This window comes from Miniopterus schreibersii, assembly GCF_964146895.1.
Source record: "Miniopterus schreibersii genome assembly, chromosome: 2".
NCBI classification, from domain to species: domain Eukaryota; kingdom Metazoa; phylum Chordata; class Mammalia; order Chiroptera; family Miniopteridae; genus Miniopterus; species Miniopterus schreibersii.
The window spans coordinates 160,832,072-160,854,653 of record NC_138102.1 but is presented as its reverse complement, the minus strand read 5'-3'; the positions used below and the strand labels follow the sequence as shown (position 1 = coordinate 160,854,653).

The 22,582-nt window shown below is 35.3% G+C and overlaps 1 protein-coding gene across 1 annotated transcript in view; it reads right to left on the bottom strand.

Moving 5' to 3' along the window:
* The window catches only part of PLCZ1 (phospholipase C zeta 1), a gene marked incomplete at its 3' end in the record, with an annotated part of 38,207 nt that overhangs the window by 14,936 nt on the left and 689 nt on the right, over positions 1-22,582 (bottom strand). Inside the window, exons 2-6 of the mRNA XM_081128558.1 lie at positions 14,702-14,933; positions 10,380-10,581; positions 8,071-8,215; positions 3,745-3,894; positions 913-1,152 (exon numbers count right to left, since the gene is read on the bottom strand). Coding sequence (XP_080984684.1) covers positions 913-1,152; positions 3,745-3,894; positions 8,071-8,215; positions 10,380-10,581; positions 14,702-14,933 — 969 coding nt within the window. The remainder of the gene's footprint in view (positions 1-912; positions 1,153-3,744; positions 3,895-8,070; positions 8,216-10,379; positions 10,582-14,701; positions 14,934-22,582) is intronic.

The following is a 22,582-nucleotide window of genomic DNA, read 5'->3' as shown; positions in this document are numbered from 1 at the left end:
CCATTGTATAGTGTGCACTGGCTCTTTTACAGCCCTGCATCTAAATCCTTCTGTTGGCCTCTTCCCAAGTTTTGCTTTGGGAAAATAATTCTTGCTCATATTAAATCTATGTGCTTAAGTATTGATAATATAAACTGGGCCTGACTAATCAAAGCTTTGCCTTCCTGTAGCAAGAGTAATTGGTTCAGGGATGTGCATATAACTGGGTCATAGCCAATGTACAAGAAGAATTTGCTTGGTCAGCTGAGAGATACATAGGCCTCCCTCTGGATTTGAACCTGAAAGCATATACAGCTCTGCAAAGTCTTGCATCAATATAGAAAAAGTGAAGTTAAGTTGGAGAAAAAATAAAGTTCTGTGGACTTTGCTTGAGAAACAATGCCAAGTCATTCTTGAAAATAGAATCCCTTTCCCTAAACTTTTCATTTATGTGAGCCAATTAATTAACTGGGCCAAAAAATTAATTACTTTTACTTAAACCAGACAAATTAGTTTTGTGTTACTTGCAAGCTGATATAGCTTCTTGTGTCATGATATTTGTATACTTATAATCCTATATTTTATAAATAGTGATTTCCTTATCTCTCACAGTATGATCTCCTTGAGGGCAGAGACATTGTGTTGTTTGTATCTTTAGTACGCTGCACAATGCCTAGAGTATAAGAATACATAACACTTGTCACTATAGAGAAAAAGTATAAAAACAAACAGGAAGAGAGATAACCTTTAAAAATTTTTTTCCATTGCTGATTTTTTCCAAAACAATTTTAAACGATAGACTAAAGTTTCTATAAGGAGAAAAAAGAAAAAAAAGATTTTTCACTCCAAAAAAAAAAAGTTTACTTCTCCACCAATAAGAAAATAAGACAACTTTTCAGTGACTTGGAAGATTTGCTCAAATCATGACCTCACCTTCTTTTTCTTGAAAAGTGGTAATCCAACCACACTTTTTTTTGACTCCAGTTCATTTCCTGGAGTGTCTTGCAAAGTGACCAGTGATTCCGAATCTTTCTCCTCGTCTTCGTCTTGCTCTGTCTCTTCATATTCTTCATATTCCTCTACCTGGCCACGCTTATCGAAGCCTTTCCTTGCGTGGGTTTCTATTAAGGTTCCTATTTTCTTGTTTCTAATTAATATTTTGAATTTTAATGCCTACAGAAACAATTTAAAAGACAGGCACAAGTACACGTTACAGGTATGTTTGCATCTGTAATAGTCATTTAAAAGTCTTTCATCATATTTCCAATTAGCTCACAGAAGTAAGATATGTAAGAGCTCCATCTTTCCCATACCTCCGTAAATACCCTAAAAGACGCCAGTGATGTTGTGGTATTGACCAAAATCCACCAAAAAAATAAGCCCGTTATGATTGGGACTTGCTGTAGCTTCACTTCTTTTACATTCCATAAATTTCTACTATTTGAAAAATTTGAAATGCATGAATGTGTGTTACAAAAGTTAGAATGTTACAACTTCTGGTAGTAAATGCTTCAGGTCATCACTAATTTATCCAACAATAAAAAGTATTAAAAGAGATCAGGTATATAAAAATGTCTAGTGTAGTGTCTGGCATCCAGTATAAACTAAATTTAAATTAAAGATGTGTAAATTGTTCATATTTCAACTGTATTGCCTACAGGCATCGTCAACTTAATATTTCCTACCCATCAAAACTAGCAGCATGACAAAATTCATCATCAGGGCCATTCATTCTAAATCCAAAGCCTTCTGGTTCCCATCTTTTACTTAGTTATTTCTGCCATTTTAAAATATTTATTAAATAACAAATATATGTATTAAGTGTCTGTATGTGGTATGCAATGCTGCTGAAATCTGGTCTATGAAGTTCTTCACGGAGCTGTGACTAACCCTTCCCTTTGTCATCCTCAGGTACCCGTTCAAATTATTCCATCATCTCGAGCCTTCTCTCTTTTACCATGGCCCTTACATTACTCTCTAAAACAGAGTTTACCAAAGTGTATTCTGCAACTACATGTATCAAAAGCATCACTTGGGATGCTTGTTAGAGGAAGAGATTCCTGCCCTGGCCAGTGTGGCTGAGTTGGTTGAGCATCAGTCCCATTACTGAGAGGTCGCCCAGTCAACTCCTGGTCAGAGCACATGCCTGGATTGTGGGCTCAGTCTCCAGTAGGGAGAGTGCAACAGGCAGCCAATCTATGTTTCTCTCTCCCTCTCTCTTCTTCTCTCTAAAATCAATAGAAAACATTTTTTTTAAAGATTCCTGGTACCTACTTCAAAATTAGAGAATCATAATCCTGAGATGTGGGACTGGCATCATGCCTATTTGACAAGTCCCCAGGAAATTTTTCTGTACACTGAAGACTGAGTGTAGTTTGAGAAAATGACTTTGTCTCTAATTCCTCATTTACTCATTGGAAAGCATTCCCTTACTTTAGTATGGGAGCAAAAACTTTAATGAAAACTATATATTCAAATGCTAAAAATAGATTTATAAATAATAGGAGGAGAGAGTCTATTCTTAGAAAGCCAAAATTATTCTAATTTACTGAATCAGATCATGATTCTTAGATTAAATATTTCATGATGTTTCCAGCACTTTGCACAAGTTATTTAATGTTTATTTTCTGTCACAATTGAACAAATCTAGTCTGTGAGCATTCTTAGGAGTTGAAAGTTTTCCCATATGCTCAATTTATTTTGTCCGCCTCAGTTCTATCATGAGCCCTATACTTCTTGTCACTACTGTCAAAACACTTTCATCTTTAAATTTTTCACTCAACTAAATAAAATAAGAAAAAATATAAAGGGTAATATTCAAATATTATAAAAAATACTGCTCTGCACCAAAATGACAACATATCAAAATTGAACTATTTGTTGTTAGACAATGCTATCATGTAAAAAAAAAAAAAAAAAAGTTCATTTATCATGTGGTAAAAATTGGGGCCAGCAGAGGAAACTAAGAAGGCAGGGCCAGGGAAGATTGAGGAAAGCCCCAAGAATGTGATGTTATAGAAGAAAGTGTTTTAAGGAAAGGAAAGAGGCATCCACAGTATTGAACACTGTTGAAGAAACAAGTCAGATAAAGACTGACATAGGTCCATTAGAATTTACCAGTAGGAAAGTCTTTGATAACCAAAATGAGATATTCACTATGGTGCAGGTGGAAAAGGAAGCCTGACTAGGTTGGTTGTGAGGAGGTGAGGAAGAGGAAACTTGGGTTGAAACAGAGAACAATAAAATACAGAGAAAATTGGAGAGCAAACTGATCCTGAGGGTAGGGTGAAGGTCCTTTTTTTAAACCAAATACTTGAGTATACTCAGCTGAGAATGGAAAAGGGCCCATAGAGATAGCTAAATTGAAAAAAGCAGATTAAAATAAGGGGAACCTGCTACCCAGGTGCTGAGGTTTTGGCCTGGACTCTACTTACAGATCTTTGCCTCTTTCTTAGTCTTTTGCCTATAAACCACCAAATTCCTGTGGCCTAATATTAATCGACTTGAAATTTTGAACTCATGGGGTATGACACAAAATTTAAAATGTGGGCTTTAACATATATCTCTATATATTCTCTTTTTCAAAATATACTCACCTAAATGTTCATAGAAACATTTTCTAAGCAACACACTGCAAAGATATACCTCTATAAATAATCAATTCTAAGCATTTTCACTGATCTCCAGCACAGTTTCATGAGCCAATATAATAGTGACATACTTTTTCTTTCATTCTTAACCTGAGCTTCTCAGATAAAATGTTACCTCTGGTGAAGGTAGTTTGTCTGGAAAATCATTAAGCGTATCAGAAAGCAAGGTTTCTCCCAAAATAGCCTGCAAATTGTCTGCCATCACTTCTTGTTGGGAAGGGGAGCAGTGATTTTCTAAAGAGAGCACCACTGGGTAGTCAGATGTCTAAAAAATTAACCATTACTACAGTTATTTATCAGAACTCCTCAGTAACTTTAATGCAATTAATAGAAGCACATGATCTATTTTAATACTTTTAATGTTCAGCACCTTTGCAAAATAATTATTTTTTTAAACTGAAAGTACTTTTGAGCTTGGCAAAACATGGAACACTAAATTCATATAAAAAGGAAAAGTATTACTATTTGCACTAGAAGTATAGGAAACAACTGAAGCATCTAACAGTGAGTACCTGTTTAAATAAATTATGGCATGTTCACCTAAAGGAATGATATAGTTCAGTTAAGAAGGACGTACAGCTATATATATATTGCTATAGAAATTTGTCTACAGTATAGTCTTCTGAAGAACAGTAAGTTGCCAAAGAATAGAGTTTACATTTTTATTTTTCAAAGTACATATGTATGTGTTTATTTAGATATTTTTAAATGTGAGGAAAAAACTTTAACACTGATAAGGAAAATGTTAATTTTCTACCTTTTCAAATTCTAAAATCAAAACTCATTGCTTTAGAATTAAAAACAAAGATAAAGATATTTCTAGTTTTTAATAATACAAAAGATATATTAAATAAGGGTGACTCTACAATGACACTTTCTGCCCTTTCACACCACTGTAAATTTGAAATTTGCCACAAAATAGAGAACAACACTCATTTTGGTTTTTTGTTGTTTTGTTGTTGTTGTTTTAAATACATATTTATTGATTTCAGAGAGAGAAAGGGTGGGGAGAGAGACAGAAAGACCAATGATGAGAGGGTCATCATTGAAAAGCTGCCCCCCGACTGGGGATCGAGCCCACAACCTGGGCAGGTGCCCTGACAGGGAATCGAACTGTGATCTCCTGGATCCTCAAGTGCTGAGCCACGCCTGGCCAGGCCAACACATATTTTTGGATCTTATTCAAAATTATTTTGTTTCCATCAAGACAAAAATTTACCAACTTACAACCAAGCCATGGAATTACAGGGTCTGCTGCATTATCCCAGATATTTAAATAGGAGATATATTATACCTCTTTAATGTATGAGTATCTTAGTTTCTTATGGCTGCTGTAACAAATTACTACAAACTTGATTGCTTGAAACAATAGAAATTTGTTCTCTCACAATTCTGAAGGCCAAAAATTTTTAATCCTGTTCTCTGGCTAAAAAAATTGCTTCAAAGTATCAATAGGCTCTAAGGCAAATCTGTTCTTTGTCTCTTTCAGCTTCTGGTGTTGCCAACATTCCTTGGCTTGTGGCCATATCACTCCAATCTCTGCCCCTCATCTTCACATTGCCTCCTCCCCTGTGTGTTTGAAATCTTCCTCTGTGTCCCTCTTGTAAGGATACATATGATGGCATTTAGGGCCCACACATAACCTAGGATAAAAAAATCTCCTCATCTCAATTTATTTAGCTTCATCACATTAGCAAAGACCCCTTTTTAAAAATAAAGTGACATTTACAAGTTCCAAGAATGAGAACCTAAGTTCTTCAGGGGCCCATATTCAGCCTGCTATAGTATACATTCTCATATGTGCCCATATACACACATATAGAGAGACTTAGTCTAATATTAAGAGAACATGTAAAACTTTTCCCAAAAATAAAAAGTGATTTTGAGACTAGGCAAAGTGATTATCTAGCAGTTGGATTTCTAGATTAGGCCCTGACTTCACTCACTGGGGAGAGCTCTTTTTTTTTTTTTGGCTTCTGTGTTTGTCCTTGGCTCCAACCTCCAGAAAGGTCTTCTTTTCTTTTCTCCTTCTTGGCCACATCTAAGGTAGGTGTTGAGGAGTTTGGAGTTTGCTTTCCTTGGAGCTCACTTTCTGATTCGGGGTTGTTTTAATGCTCATTTGAGAGTCTGACTTGTGTTTTGTTTTGGTTTTGACAATATAATTATCCTAAAAATGTAGCTTTCTTATATATTTGCTTCTAGTAAGTTACATGTGCCAGTACATACACTCAAAGTTCTTTCCTAATTATAGTTACCAAGTCTATTTTATTTCATTGCTATTTCTTTCCCAAATTAACAGTAGAAAGTTCAACCTTCAATCTAACCTTTGCTACAAAACTGAGTTACCCTGTTCAATTGAGAAAACTCATTAAGTCTTTCTTGCGCAAAGGCTTTCTTTCATTTTGTCTCTTTCTCTTGAAAATCTTAGAAGCTACAGGAGTTTTGAATTTTAAAATTGTCTCTATTTCCTTTTATTTCCTTGGTTACCCACCCTGGATAAAGTGAGAGAGTTTGCTATATGAATATTTGGGAAAAGTATTTCAGATTAAGGGTTCATATGCAAGTTCAAAGACTTTGAGATGGGTCTGAAAAAGACTAAGGGGCCAGAATAGACAAGCGAACAAGGGAAAAAGGAGAAAAGATTAGGGAGGTAAAAGAAAACAGGGAATGTAGGGTGTGGGGAGGGATCCGAAAGTGACCTGTAGCTCTTATTTTGAGTGGGACCGAAAGTTTTGAGAAGGGGAGTGGCATGATCTGATTTACCAAAAAGTCACTCTGGCTGATACGTTGAGATGAAACGCAGGGGAGGAGAAAGAGAGGCGGGGACATTGGTTAAGAAGATGCTGCCATATCTGTGTGAGAGGGGATGATGGCTGACCAGGACAGTGACAGTGAGAATGGGAGGAAGGGATGAAAGTCAGTATGTATTTTGAAAGTAGAGCCAAGAGGACTTGCTAAAGAACTTATTGAGAGGTTGGAGAGAGGGAGGAGTGGGTTAAAGTTGACAGCACTGATTTATTTTAGGCTTGAACACATAGAAGCTGCCACTCAGTGAACTTGAGAAGACCATGGGAAGAGTAGGACTGGCAGAAAGAGGAATATCTGGAGCCCAATTCTAAACACGTTATATTACATACGCCTATTAAATATGCAAGTAGAATGTCTGTTGTTGTCTATATTGGTGTAGAGTTCAAGCGGCAACTTTGGATAAAGATAAACTTAGAATCATTAGAAGTTTATGTGTATGAGAACCAATGCCATACATAAATGTTTTAAATTAAGAATTTTTTTTATATTTTATATATTGTGAATATTTAGTATTTTAACTCTATTTCTAAAAAATATTAGAGCAATTTATTTACATTTGTGATTTTAAGTTATGTTTATGTTTACAGATAATGGACTAACCTATTTAGAACGTTATCAAATTGATGTTTAATTTATTAGATATGCATTAATTTATTAGATATACATTAATTATTCATCAAGACTATATTAAATCTTCAATTTTACTACAATTGAAAGTACGTAAGAAAGAAATCAAATATACTAAGTTAACAAAACAATTTAAAATATCTAAAGGTACTTAATTAGCCAAGTTTATAAATGAGAACAAGTATTATTCAAAATTGAGTGATTGTTAAAACCTGCCCAATTTATAGACTAGGATTTATAAGCTGACTTTAGAAGCTCCAGAAAGAACTAGATCTTTGAATATGTAGCTTTGATAATTGAATAGTAATTTTAAAATCCAAAATTAACTTCTAAACATTTTTGCTGTATAAATAGCTGCTACCATGGTCATTAAAAAGTGTCAACAATTGCCCTGGCCTGTTTGACTCAGTTGGTTGTGTGTCATTCCGTGCACTGAAAGGCTGCCAGTTTGATTCCTGGTCAGGGTACATGCCCAGGTTGTGGGATCCATCCCTGGTAGGGGACCTGCAGGAGGCAGCCTATCGATCTCACATCAATGTTTCTCTCTCTCTCCCTTTCCCTTCTAAAAATCAATTTAAAAAATGTCAACAATTAGAATAATACATTTGCCACTTTTTATTTTTGTGTCTTAAAAGTAAAATAGTTAAATATTGGTAAAATATTTACTATTATATAAAACTACTATTATATAGATCAGTATTTCTCAATTTTTTTTATGATACATTAAGAAATATATTTCATGTTATGATGAAATAAACACATACATTATATATACATATATAATATAATTAAACAAAAAGTTCCATGAAACATGTACCTTACTTGCTAAGATTAACTTTGATAAATCTATCATTAACTATATAGCACATGAATTTCACTACCTACTAATGGATTATAACCCACAATTTGAAAAATCACTTATCTAAACTAAGGCCAAGAATCATAGGATTTTGAAACACATAAATTATATTATGTTTAAGTATAATTTAATAAGATACGCACGTACTATGAATGCATATTTGTGTATTGCTTGGATAACAGTTTTAAACAGCAGTTTGCTAGTGAGTGTATAACCATGGTACACGACAGGTTCGTTCTGTGACCCATCCCAGCAATCAATTTCCAGACAACGGCATCCTTTCACGAGGGCACTAGCAAAATTTAAACAAAATAAGCTGTCATTCCTGGATCATTAAAAATGTCAAAATATTCCAAAGAGGTTTTGTAATTTTGCAATACATTCATAAATGAATCCATATTAAAGACAAGTTGTTGTGTTGAACTGAACACACTTTGCTTCTTATTTTCTGTGAGTGTGGCCTGACGTGGAACTAGTATGCACCAACCACAGCTCCAGCACCGCCAAGAGGATACAATGACCAGGACTATGAACTCTGAATTCTGCAATTTCTACCTACTACTTATGCTTTAAGTTCTATAAGTCTCACAGAAAATGTTTAATATCCAGCTTACTATCCAATAAATATTTACTGTTTATATTAGAAAAAAATGAGAACTATAGGGATGTAAGAAGAAAATGGAAGGCAGACAGAAGTGAGCTCCTAAACACAGTCTTAGAAGAAAGATGAATTAAAAGAGGCTGATTTGAAACACTAGGATCTTAGAATTGATACTCATGTACCAGAGAGAAGGTCAAAAAAGGCCCCCTGCCATACATGGATTTTTTTCCATAGAAAACCAAGTTAGCACATGTTTTCCAAAATGAATATTAATTTAGCCCAGTCTCTAAGCCAGTGGTTCTCAGTCAGGACAATTTTTCCTTCTAGGAAACATTTGGCAACATGTGGAGACATTTTTGGTTATCATAACTGGGGATGGATGAGAGGTTTGTAACTGGCATCTAGTGGGTAGAGGCCAGAAATGCTGGTACACAAAGAATTATCTGACATAAAATGTGAAGAATTTGAGAAACCCTGCCCTTAGACATAAAAACCTGGAGAAGAGAGTGTGGTCCCAGCACAAAGTAACTGATGTAGAATCAGTAATTCTTTCAAACAGAAACACAGAAATACCAAATAAACCATATACAAAAATATCCTTTTTTAGATGTAGTACTTCTTTGGGGATCATTTCAGTCAACTTTTTAAGGAGATGACTCAAGCAGTATTTAGGTAGGAGTGTAGCTGAGAAAAGATCAAGCAATTATGACACTGAAGTCAAGGTGCTGAATTCAAGAAAAAGAGAAAAAAGGGACCTTATGTTCCCTAGGGAATAATATAGCTGAAAGATGGAAGGGACCTGAGGAGGTAGGGCACTCAAGGGGAAGAGAATGAATGAATTGTATCTATATTGGAGTCCTCACTAAAACAATACAAAGCTAACTGGTTAATAAATTCTTTTTTGAGGTTTTTTGGGGGGGTTGTTTTTTAAAACCATTTTGTCTTACTTTTCAAGTGCACACTGCTTTATTCAGGAATGTAGAGATGCACTATAATGTAAATTTTCAGAGTATTTTAGTCCACTTGTCCCAGGGTTGGAGGAATGCACCTAGAACCCTCTTCTAAGGAAATCTTGTGTTGGCATTTCCATGGGTGAATGAGGTAGCCACCAAATTTTATTTACATGCCCTAAAATGGGCTATATTTGTAGAAATCAAACTGAATATATTTCTCAGCTTGTGTATTTATTTATGTATTTAGATTTTTAAATTGTAGAACAATCACTATATATTTGTAAAGTTTGTTAATTGCCATGAAAGAATTTTTGCTTTACTCTCCTCTCAGTTGATTGTCTTGCCCTATTTATCAATACAGAATATCAGTTTTCTGGGGTACTAACAGAGAATAATCAGAATAATCTTGAGCTCTCTGTTTGGAAAACAAAAGACAAAAAACTACCAAAAACTCAGTTGTGGAAGACTGGATAAAGAAGATGCGGGACATGTACACAATGGAACACTACTCAGCCATAAGAAAGAATGAAATACTGCCATTTGCAACAACATGGATGGACCTTGAGAATATTACGCTAAGTGAAATAAGTCAGTCAGAAAAAGCTAAGAACCATACTATTTCACTCATATGTGGGATATAAAACTAAAACTTGTGGGCACAAACAGCAGTGTGGTTATTGCCAGAGGGCAGGGGGTGGGGGGTGAAGGGGGGGTCTTAATATAAGGTGACAGGAAAAGATATGACTTTGGGTGGTGGGCACACAGAGCAATATACAAATCTTGTAACATAGAAATCCACACCTGAAACCTATATGTTCATATTAACCACTGTCACCCTAATAAATTTAACTTTTAAAAAAGGAAGAAAAAAATGTAATAAATTTAGAAATCAAATTAAATACCTTACATATCCCCAAACGTCACTTGGTCCCACTAATTGGTCAGATACCAAGTATGTATTATGTGAACTTGAAATAAAATAATCATTTAATGGATGATGCATATCTTGATAAACCTTTTTATATTCATTGTTAAATAGTAGACACTCAGATGAACACAGGTATCTTGCAAAACCTTCAAATGACATCTGCTTTGCTTGCTTAACTATAAAAAAATAAGTAAAAAGGTATAGTAATATCATTAGCAGTATAAAAATTATATCTCACTTTAAAACTTACTCAGTAATAGAGCATGTCTCTAAAATATTCATTTAGAATTAACATTAATACTATTTTTAATTTGTCTTTGGACACAAATTTTTCTAATCAACACCCTTAATTCTTCTGTATCAAAATTCAAGTAAAGAATGTATTATTTAATTATCTCTGATTTTTTAATGTTTTTGAAAACATACACAAGTACAAATATCATAGATCAATGAATTTCCACAAGCTAAACATCTAGGTAACCAGCACCCCAGGTCAAAGATCAGAACATTACAGCACCTCAAAAGCCTGCTTCCCGCTAACATTCAATCTCCCTCCCCCCACCCACCCATCTAAGGGCAGTCAATGGTCTGGCTTCTAATAGCATATGCTACTTTTCACTTGTTTTTGTGCTTTATACGAATGATCTCATACAGTTTGTATTTTTGTGACTTGCTTATTTTGCTCAACATTGTTTCTAAGATTTATTCTTGCAGTTGCATACAGTTAGAAATTGTTTGTTCCCATACTGTATAATATTCCATTGAGTGAGTACAAAACAATTTATCAACTCTATTTTTGATGAGCATTTAGATAATTTCCAGTTTGGGGCTATTACAAAGACTGTTGCTATAAACAGTTTGGTACAAATATGGACACATTTCTTTTGGGTTCATGCTTAAATGGAATTGTTGGGTCATTTATACATTACCATCTTTAGTAAATTATCTTTAAACTTTTATACACAGAATAGTCTATACAAAATTATCTATTTAAGCAGAACACTGGCTCTGGAATCAGCTTGGGTTAAATCCATTTACTTGTTAGATAATGAGCCTGTTAGTTGGAACCCCTCCCTATGTTTGGAATGATGGTAATAATAGTACTTATCCCATACATTAGCTCTAAGTTAGTAGCTGTTGTTTTTTGTTGTTGATAATACAGTTCATCTCAAAATAAGAGCTGGTGGGAGTGTTCATTTTAGACTAGAGAGTGATCCTTAGCAAAGAATTTCATTTCCAGGAATTTATGCTATAGAAATAGAGATTCAAACAAAGATCATCGTGCAAGGATGCTCACATTAGTAGCATTTGTAAAAGCTCAATAAGAGAAGGAAACAAATTAAAGCTCAAAATATTATACAATGTTAAGCAGCCTTTAAAAATAATGTATCAGAAGAAATATATAGTGATATAAGTAAATGTTTATATCAAAACAGTGAAAACCCCAGCATTCAAAAATACTATTACAATTTTGGTTTAAAAAAATAAAAGTTAGATGGAAATGCATAGACTATTTGTAGGCATGCAAGCTTTCTATGTCAAAGCCATGCAAATTTATAGGAATATGTGTGGCAAATGCATCATTACTATGTATTGTAATAGTAATGATTTGCATAAAGTGATTCTTTTTTTCTCAGTGCAATTAGCAATGATTGGCTTATAGCCCTTTTGAACTATTAAATAATTAAGTAAAGTTCTTTGCTAATAGGATAGAAAACAAGCTCATTTTGTGCCCTTAAAAACTACTAGATTAAGATGAAAATTACTCTCATGGATTTTTAAAAACCTCATTTGGTACGTGCCACATACCTATATGGAGTGAGATTGAGGAGCTTGGCAGCTTTGGGACTCTAAGCTCATAATTAAAATTGTCCTTAATAAGTCTCCAAAGTGATCAATAAGCATGTAAATGAAATGCAAAGACTTAGCTGTATACAAAAGTGTATGAGGCAGAGGAAATTTCAAAAGATGAAGTGGATGAACAGTGTAATATTATAGTTAAAATGCAGACACAATTCCAAGATGCCACTGCCTCCCTCCCATTATAGCACTGTGTCTTTTACCACCTGCAGGTAACAGTGCCAAAGTATTTCTTTTTGAATATTTACTAAAAGGGTTCTACTGAAAGTGCTTATCAGTGAATTGGCTGTTTCTACTCATCACTGATATAAAGAGCTTGAGCCAGAGCATAAATCAATTCACTACTTCCTGAGAAAGTCTTGGCTATTAAAAAAAGAAGTCAGCTGAATTCATCAGATGTGCTTAGTGATGTAGATGTTTTACATTCTGGTGCAAATTATCTTGTTGCAAACCTGAAAAAGTTTTAATGGTGATCTGACCAAACTCTTGCTGGCACTGCCATTAGTCCTCCTGTGCTGAAAACCCTCCAGTCTTTAGGCAGGACTAAGTCACAAAGCCAAAATCTTAATTATGGCCAACATGCTTTGATCCTGCCTCTCTCTCCAAACTCATCTCACCCTCATTCTCCAAGTTCCACCCACACCGGCCTCTTGTTCCTTGAATTCTCCTACTCAGGTCCAACATTTTTCTTCCCTCAACTCAGACACTTCTATTTTGTCACATGACTAGTTATTTCTCATCATGTAGGGCTCAACTCAAATGTCATATCCTCATAGAGGACTTTCTTAGACACTCAACCTAAATTAGGCCTCCTGGGTTGTTTATTGTCTCTGAATTTCTCTGTTTTATTTTTTATTTTTCAGAGTACATAGCATTCTCTGAAATTATCCTTTTAAAAAATATATATATATATATGTCTTTATTGATTTCAGAGAGAGGAAGGGAGAGGGAAAAAGAGATATAAACATGAATGATGAGAGAGTCATTGATCCACTGCCTCCTGCATGCCCCCAACTAGGGATCGAGCCACAACCCGGGCATGTGCCCTGACTGGGAATCGAACCCCGATCTCCTGGATCCTAGGTCGATGTTCAACCGCTGAGCCACGCCCGGCTGGGCTGAACTTATCCTTTTATATGTCTAATTCTTTTATTGTCAAAATTCCTCCAACCCCCTTCAGGAATATAATAAGATCTAGTTTGCCTTGTTTTCCACTGTATTTCCATTCCCTAAAAACATACTTGGTTGCCACAAGTAAATATTTGAATAAATTATGAATGTGTGACTCAATGAAGCAGTAAGTTTGCTTTGGTCAAACCCCTATTATATGTTAAACTTTGGTAGCTATAAATTAACTTTCAAAGGCAGAATTTGGATTTTCATACCTCCTTTGTTAAATAGATTTTTTAGCTACCAATTAATTTCTGTAGGATTAAACACCATGCTTTAACTTAATTGCTACTTGGGCAATTATATAAATATTTTATTATATTGTGTCTTCATTATTTTATTTAAAAATGAGCATAACTAAAAATTTTGAATTTTTTTATCCACTAAAAGACGAAACAAAGATAAAAAATTGTATGACAGGTCTTCAGCCTAAGTCAGCAATTTTCAACCTTTTTCATCTCATGGCACACATAAACTAATTACTAAAATTCTGCAACACACCAAAAAATATATTATTTTTGCCGATCTGACAAAAAATAGTATAATTTTGATTCATTCACACCAGAAGGCTATTGTGTTGGCTGTTGTCATTTTTATTTGACAATCTAGAGGAAAAGAGGTCAGTGCCCCTGGCTAAAGTCAGGTATTGCATGTTTTAAAAATTCTTGCAGCACACTGGTTCAGAATCGCTGGTCTAAGGGGTCATTTAATTTAAACCAGATGACTGTATTCAAAACTGAAGAAAGCAAAATTTTGAATATGTGTATGAAATATCATAGTCAATTATATGTAGAGACAGTGGAGAAATTAGTGATTTTGTAATATGTTATCTCTTTCCTGGAATTGTTTTCATTTAGCCAATTTAATATTCATATATATTTTCAATAATATAATGTATAAAAATTGAAGACTACCTGTACCTGGATTTTTCTATTATTGAATATTTAGACACTTTCTGCTATTAAAGTACATGGAACAGAATCTTCAACTTGTTTTTTATCCCTAAGCTTATATATGAACACTTGGCAGATATACAAAAGCAGTTCAAAGGAGCTAGACAATGAAAAGGGGGGAAAAAGCCATGTTATTCAATGTAGCTTTCTAAAAGATATATATACATTCTATAAAGTACAAAAACAAAAATACCAATATATGATATTATCCAGAAGAAATATGACCCATCCAAAAATTGGAATTGGATAACTGTAATTCATAAAAAGTACTTTGAATGTAAATATTTGATAAAATTTTGAAATATAAGCATACCTTCTTCGATAGGCTCATATTTTTCAATGATCTCAGAAGCAATACTTTTATTCATGTTAAACATATACTGCTCTTGTGTCAAAAAGTTGGTCAGCTCTTTTTCAAAAAGAAATTTCCGGTTTTCAGAATACGCGTTGAAAATCTCAAGAATTTCTTCTCTGTGTGCAATAATTCGATAAATTGATCTGAATTCTTCTATGGTGATTCTTCCCTGCTTCAGCCTGTCATTATCCTACTGAAAAAAAAATGACTAGTGGGCTCACATTGTGAATATAAAAAATACACAAACCGAATAAATTAGAATATTTGTGTAACGTATATAGCAACTTATACTTGAAAGAAGATGAATCTTACATTGGATTATCTCAGATAAACTATATAAAACTGCAGGAAGTGATGTCAAAGTTGGGAAAAGGCTAGTGGATCACCACCACTTAAAACCTAGTGGCCACAGTGGGAGTGGAAGAAAGTTTGGGAAAAGACGAGTACTGTAGTTTGTCTTTGAAATACACATTTCCTTTTTCTATTCCACTCTATGTCAGTGCCTTCTTAAAACCATGCTAGACAGTATGTAATCCCATGCTGCCAAATATGCAGCCTGCATTGTAAATGTCAGAGCAAATCAGAGGCATGCAAGATCACTGTAAACTAGGGAAGTGGCAGGAATTAGGTAGTGCCTTAAGGAAGTAGAATCTGCATATGATAAAGGATTTGGGACAGTGACAAACAAGGTAGCTTCCAATAAGAAAAAGTGGATTCACCTGGCTGTTCTGGAAATTTCATGTTTGAACTTTTCGAGATTAGAGAAGCAATTGGGTCCAGTTATTAAAAGCTACAGAAACACTGTGAGCTTCTGAGTAAGAAAATGGCTAGCAAAAGCAGAAGTTTAGTAGTATTATTTGTGCATTACTAATTGGAAGAGATGGAGAATTGCATCTAAGGGAACAGAGAGGATATAATCCAAGTGGGAGGTGGAAACTAAAGAACAGGTAGGTGTCAGTGAAAATATGAAGGAAGAAGTCAGAAGGTCGCAAACATTAAAATTTTAGACACATAAGGGAGAGAAGTCAGAAATGTCTGGAGTTGGGGGGAGTTAGAATAACTAGTAGAAATTATGGTATCACAAATTAAAACCTGAGGCCCAGGAGTGCACCATAGAAGGATATTTAATTTCAAAAGGGGCTATGCCTTTATATTTTAACTTTCCCATTACATTGTAAACAGCTTGAATGCAAGGAGCATGTGCTGAAGGGCCACTGTGTTTTGGTGAAAGCTGACAACTGGTAGACAAAATGGAGCTAACATGTTCATAGCTCCAAAGTATGTGGGATTTTTGGATGCATGAATTAAACTCTCTGAGCTTCATAGTCTTCATCTGCAAAATAGGGATAGATAGTACTACCTATGTCATCCAGTTGCTGTGCAGGTTGCAGATGTACAAGATGTGGCAGGTCTAGATTTCGATGTATTGTTATGTCTTATCTATGTCTGTTTCCCTCACCTCATCTACCCTAGTGTCTCATCTTTTGAGAATTTTGCCTATACAGTGAACCCCTAGGGTACAATAGGGGACAAACATGCTGGAAATGATTTCTTCGTTTCATAACAAAACGTTCAATGGTTATTACCAGAGAGTTTGATATGAGGAATCCAAGAAGTAGTCTGAGCTGGAAATAAAATATGAAGTTTTGCAGAGAAAGGTAAGTTTCATTTTAAACATTAAAGTTCAATCCATGCAGAGACAGCCAATAGACACTTGATTGGGATGGAAAGGGGAGATTGGTGTGTTACAGGAGAAAACACAACAGCAAGGATTTGGGAGTCAGACATACCCAGACATGAGTTCCCACAGTTATATGAAATATGAACAGATTACATCAATGTCTTTATCCTCAATATCTTCTGTATGAAAAGAGGCAAATAATAACTTCCTTGGATATTTGTTAAAATAAAGTGCAAAAACCTAATATAGTGCCTAGAATATGGCATATGGTGAACGAATTTTATCACATATATGGCTTTGTTATTCATGATAGAAAACTTAACATTTTGTTCCCATCAAAGTAATAATTGAAGCAAATTGAAAGTCAATAGGTGGTACACAGGAGGCTCTGGAACTCACCTCCTCCCACAGACACACCAAATCTACAGCTTCATATGGTACAGTTTTCTCTAAAAGAAATCCATAAACTAGTTGAGCAAATTCTACACATGGTGTGAATGAAAAAAAAAAAAACCCGCATCAAAAGGGTAGGAGAGGTTGAGAGACAATCTCTCCATCATCCCCAACCCCAGCAAGGTGACATAGGATGGCACTCACAACTCCCAGTTTTTCCGAGGAGTGAAGGCTTTGGATGCAGTATCTAGTGCCCCAACTTTTAAGATTCCCGCGTGAGAGACAGGCCCCCAATACACGTAGGTCTGAAAGCCAACTGGGGCTTGCATCCACAAGACCCACAAGGCCACAGTAAACAGTGCTTCCTGGCTCACGAGGACTCGTGGCTATCCCCCCAAGACTCAGCACAGAGGCAGGAAACTGAAGCACCTAGTTTTCCCTGCAAGAGGCCTATTTGGACATCTTAAAAGCTATAGCCTGAAAGTCATGCTTCTAATCTAATACACAACTGGGGGCCAACTGAAATCCTCCCCAGAGGTGCGGGAGGCCAGCGGCTGCCATCATCATGCCTTCTCTCTGCCTCACTTCAGATCATCAGTGTCTACCTGAAAGAAGCTGGGCAGAGAGCTGGCACCCTGGCTTTTGCAGCTGCTACTGAGGGGGTGAACTCCTTGGATGCCTGGCTCTGGCAGCCAGTGGGGCTTGCATTGGCAGGTCCTACAGGACTACAGCAAACAAGGAAATAATTCTTGACTGGCTTTTCTCCCAGGGCTCAACACAGACAGCCAGAGTGAGAGGCACCCAATTCCCAGTCTACCTCTGAGGGAGGCCAGGTTTAACCCAACAAGTTTAACACAATTGCAGTTCTCCAGAGACTTTGTGTTGTCCCTCTGCTCTGCTCTGCTCTGGATTGGAGGTATCCCACGGGAGGGAGCTTGTGCACACATGCTGTTGCCCAGAGCACACATCCCTTGATAGCCTGGCTCTGGTGGACAATGGGGCTTGTGTTCAAGGGTTAAGCAGAACTGTAGCAAGTGAAGAGAAAGTCCATGGTTGGCTGTTCCCCTTGGCCTCAGAGAACAGAGACTGAACAGAGGCCCCCAACCATTCCCCAGTCCTTCCCTGAAAGAGATCTATTTTCATACTTTGCCTGAGGATCCAGCTTCAGATTAGCCTGCTTCTAGGTGCTGAGATCATCCCTTTGGCACACCCTCAAGGACTAGGAGCCACTAAGAATAAAGTAGGCTTCTTGGAAAATCACAAAGGTTGAGAAAAATTAGAGCTAAGGCCTAGCTGAACAACGAGGTTTATCTATTACATGAGACAGGTTCTTTAAGGACTGGCAGAGGTGGATGCTCTATCTAAGGCACAGAAACTAACACAGGGAGTAAAAGAAAATGAAGGAAAATAAGAGTATGTTCCAAACAAAATAACAAGATAAAACCTTACAGACTTCAGTGAAAGAGAGATAAGTGATTTATCTGTCAAAGAGTTCAAATAATGGTCATAAACATAATGGAGTTTCCTTAAAAAATTTTTAAAAAACCAGCAATTCCACTTCTTGGTATTTATCCAAAGGGAATAAAATCACTGTCTTGAAAAGCTTTCTGCACCCCCATGTTTATTGCAGCAATATTTAAAATACTCAAGATATGGAAATAACTGAAGTGTCTATCAATAGATAGAATAGATGAAGAAAATGTGATATGTATTTCATCCATAAAAAGGAAGAAAATTCTGTAATTTATGACATGATGGATGGACCTTGAGGGCATCATGTAATGTGAAATAAGTCAGAAAGGAAAAAACAAACACTGTATAATCTCCTTTATATGTGGATCTAAAAAAATCAAACTTGTAGACAGAGAGAACAGATTGGTGGTTACAGGAAACAGAGTGAAGGAGGGCAGTTGAAGGTGATCAAAAAGTATGAACTTCCAGTTTTGAGATAAATAAGTTCTGTAGAACTTATTTAGCCTGGTGACTAAAGTCAACAATAGTGTATAATATATTTAAAAGTAGCTAAGAAAGTAATCTTAAAAGTTCTCATCACAAGAAAAAAAATTGTAACTATGTGAGGTGATGGATGTTTACTAAACTTACTTTGGTGATTATTTAACAATATATACATATATCAAATCATTATGTTGTACACCTAAAACTAGTACAATGTTATATGTCAATTATAGCACAATAAAACTGGGGAGGGGGATAAAAAATCAGTAAGATTGCTCAGGAAGAGTTGTAAAGTAAAAACAAAGAAAATTAAGGACTTAATTTTAAGAGGAGAGCAGAAGACATGATGGCAGGACAGGTGAGAAGGAAAGATCAGAAATTTTAAGCAAAAACTAGGTGACAGGGATGTCACAGAAGTCAGAATAGGGAGAAGTTTAAGAAAAGAGGGATGAATAAAATGCACAGAGAGACCTCATCATTAGATTTAGCATTTTAGAAATAAAGAGGTTTCCAAAATAGGTGTGAAGGTAAATTTTATTTTAATAGATCATTGAAGAAGTGGAGAAAAAAATGTAAAGGATTCTTTTGTTTTTCTATGAAAAGACACAATATTTAAAGGAGGATTTGGTGCTACATATTTTTCATATAAGATTAAAAATGGAGCTTGGTTGAACTGTGGTAGGAAATCATAAACTTGAAGTGGAACCAGACAAAAATATAAGTGGCTGAATCGATCCAAGTTACAGATTTGTAGGGCCAAGGCAGCAGAGGAATACTCTACCTTGTCTCTGCCTTCCATTGCCCAATCCGTTCCATAGTGCTGCCACATATATCCTAAAGCATGCACTATTCCCCTACTCAAATATTTCAATGGCTACCTGTTGCCTACAAAAGTAAATCCAAGTTCCAAGGCCTACCATTCAGAATTTCTTATCTGTCCAGAACTGGTATTTGTAGCTATTTCTCACCACTCCCCTTCATGTATCCTTTACTCACATCATGTCTGAATGCCTTTTATTCCCCAAGTACTTCTTGTACTGCACTCCATACATACTGCTTCTCACTCTTCAGTGTCCAAGAAGAAGGCCACCTCCACCATGGCATCTCTTATAAAAGCCCAAGTTAGAGTCTCTGTCTTCTCAGATTCCCTGTTAGTATTACCTATGAGATTTATTATAATCTCCTTATAAAACAGTAATTTCTGCCTTTCTTTTCCTCCCCATGAAAGAGATAACACTTTATTCATTTTTTACAGTTTCTAAGTTTCTAAATGAGTGGCATGTACCTTCTATAGATTTAGGAATGGTTGTTAACTGCTTAGAGAATTTGAAGAATTAAGGTAAGTCCTATAATAATACAAATTCTTGAAATTAAGAGGATACTATTTTCTACTCAGCCAACAATTAAGGGTATAATCTAAGATTGGTTATATGCATGGAAATGATACCTATTTCTTATAAAATACTTTACATGCTACAAATTAAAGATAATGATAAAAGCAAGAAAGCTTTTTTTAAATAAAAGGATTTTTAAAAATTTAGAGAATTGCTGCTCAAGCCATGACTCAATAATTAACTTTGTAAAAAAGAAGTTTAAAATATTTTGCTAGGGTCATAGAATTATACCGCATGGGCAAAAGCAGGTTTACAGTTGTGAGTATGTGAAACACAGAATTTATTCTTGTATTATTATTTACTTACTAATTATTGTATCATTTATTTGTATTATTTGTCTTACTATTATTATCATTATTATTTCATTATCTTACTTATAATTTATCTTTTCGGTAATGATGGCTGATAATTTAACCTACTTTTGCCCACCACTCTATATTTTTTACTCTAATTTTAAATTAAACATTTATATTGTAAAGAAATAAAGTCATGTCCTAACTGATATCAGCTTCTTAGGAAATCAATAAATGTAATTCAACTGTTTATATTTTTTTTAATAATCATGATAGACCTACCTTCAACTAATTTACTGAGTGCCTACTTTTTGCCAAGCTCACTGCTAGGTACATTCACAAATAATATCTTATTTGATATTCAGAACAACCCTGCAAGATAGCTATATTATTATCTCCACTCTGGAGATTAAGATGTTTGGTCAGAGAGACTGCTGACTTGCCAGTTATCACACAGCTAAGATCTAATAGAGTGAAGAATGTCCATGCCCACTGAGCTTACTAATAACAAACAGTAGCCCTGAGATGCTGGAAGATTTGGGTCATCAAAATAAGATTCATTATGGTTCATTTTATTTACTCTGGCTAAAAGGTGTACCCATAAAGTGAGGAAAGATTAGCAACAAAAGTTGAAGCAGAAGAGTGAGATATTTAAGAAGCTGAATCTTCAGCTATCCAGAAAATTCAATAAGCCAATACACCTTCCTTAAGAATTCTATTTAATCAACATTTTAATAAATATATGGCAGTTTAGCTTAAGGCAACAAGCATTATTTATTACAGTGCCTAGGGGAATTATTGTAATAGATAAGAATGATTTGTCATGGCTATTAACCTCATTTACATGTCATTTATGCTTCTAAAGTATTTGGGGTCAATTTAAAGAGGTTTTTGAAGTATTTTAGTCAATCTCTGCCTCTCTAATTTTTATAATTAACATTGTTTTCATAGCCACTCCCAAAAAGGTTTTGCTAAACAAAATAGACCTTAAGCTCTGCCATTATGAATAATCATAAATTTCAATTAATGAGCTATTTCTTTATTTGTTCTAAATATTGAGCATTCTACATAATGCTTTTAAATATAGCATGCATTTCACTCAAGTGCATTTCAAACCGATATCTCTATCTTGCAGATAATTCAAAGCAATCTAATAACCACTGCATAAGATTTACAGTATTGTACATTTGATACAGATTTAATTACTACCTCTATATGTTGTTGAATATGAATTTTATTAAACCTTAAAGCATGTAGCTGTTTCTCCCTTTGGACAATACCACTGGGGGAAAATTCTATGTGTGAGGGTCTTTCACAAAAACTTGTGTTCTTCAGATGTGTTATTAGACATGAGTTGATTAAAATTCTGATAGCTTATTGCAGCACAAGCTACAAAGATTCATTGAAACAACTCTGAAACTTTTGTCTTTTACTGCAGTCTCCTGAGCAGTACAGCTTTTCTCTTATAAACCTCCTCTTTGTGGTTTGTAAATACAGGGGCTACATCTTATTGAAAGAAGTGTTTGTTGGGAGGCAGTTCTCCATTGGTCTTGTGTTTCTGTGCGTTTTCTGAGCACAGGCACCAATATCCTTCCTTCAGGACTAGCTTTTCAAGGATGTTTGCATAATGAAGAGATAGTATGTCCCTCTAGAGAAATAAAAAGGTTTACTGTCTGCAATGATGATGATGATGACACTCTCCTGGGTAAAGGTCAGAGAGAGTTACTGTCCATAATAAAAGATCTGGGTTCCTCAACTTGAGGTTGCTCTCTAGTAATGCAAACCATTGCATTCATTGTACCTGTCACCTGGGCCACCTCACTTCATCACACTTTAGGAATTGGGACTTAGAAAAAAGTGGCACCAAAATGCTGATACTCTGGCAATTGCTATTTTTGTGAGTAACAAGTTTTTTTTTCTCTGAACAGGAATCCTGCCTCTGCCAGCATCCCTGAAACTACATCAGACTAGCCAGTCAGCTTGCAAGTAAGGTAACACAAGCTTCCTAATTTGTGTTAGTGGTAACAATTTCAACATAGATTGTATTATCTGGCTACTCACTTCCAAAAAACAAAATCATAATCAGGATTTCTAACTTCCTAACTCTCTGGATTGGGCAGTC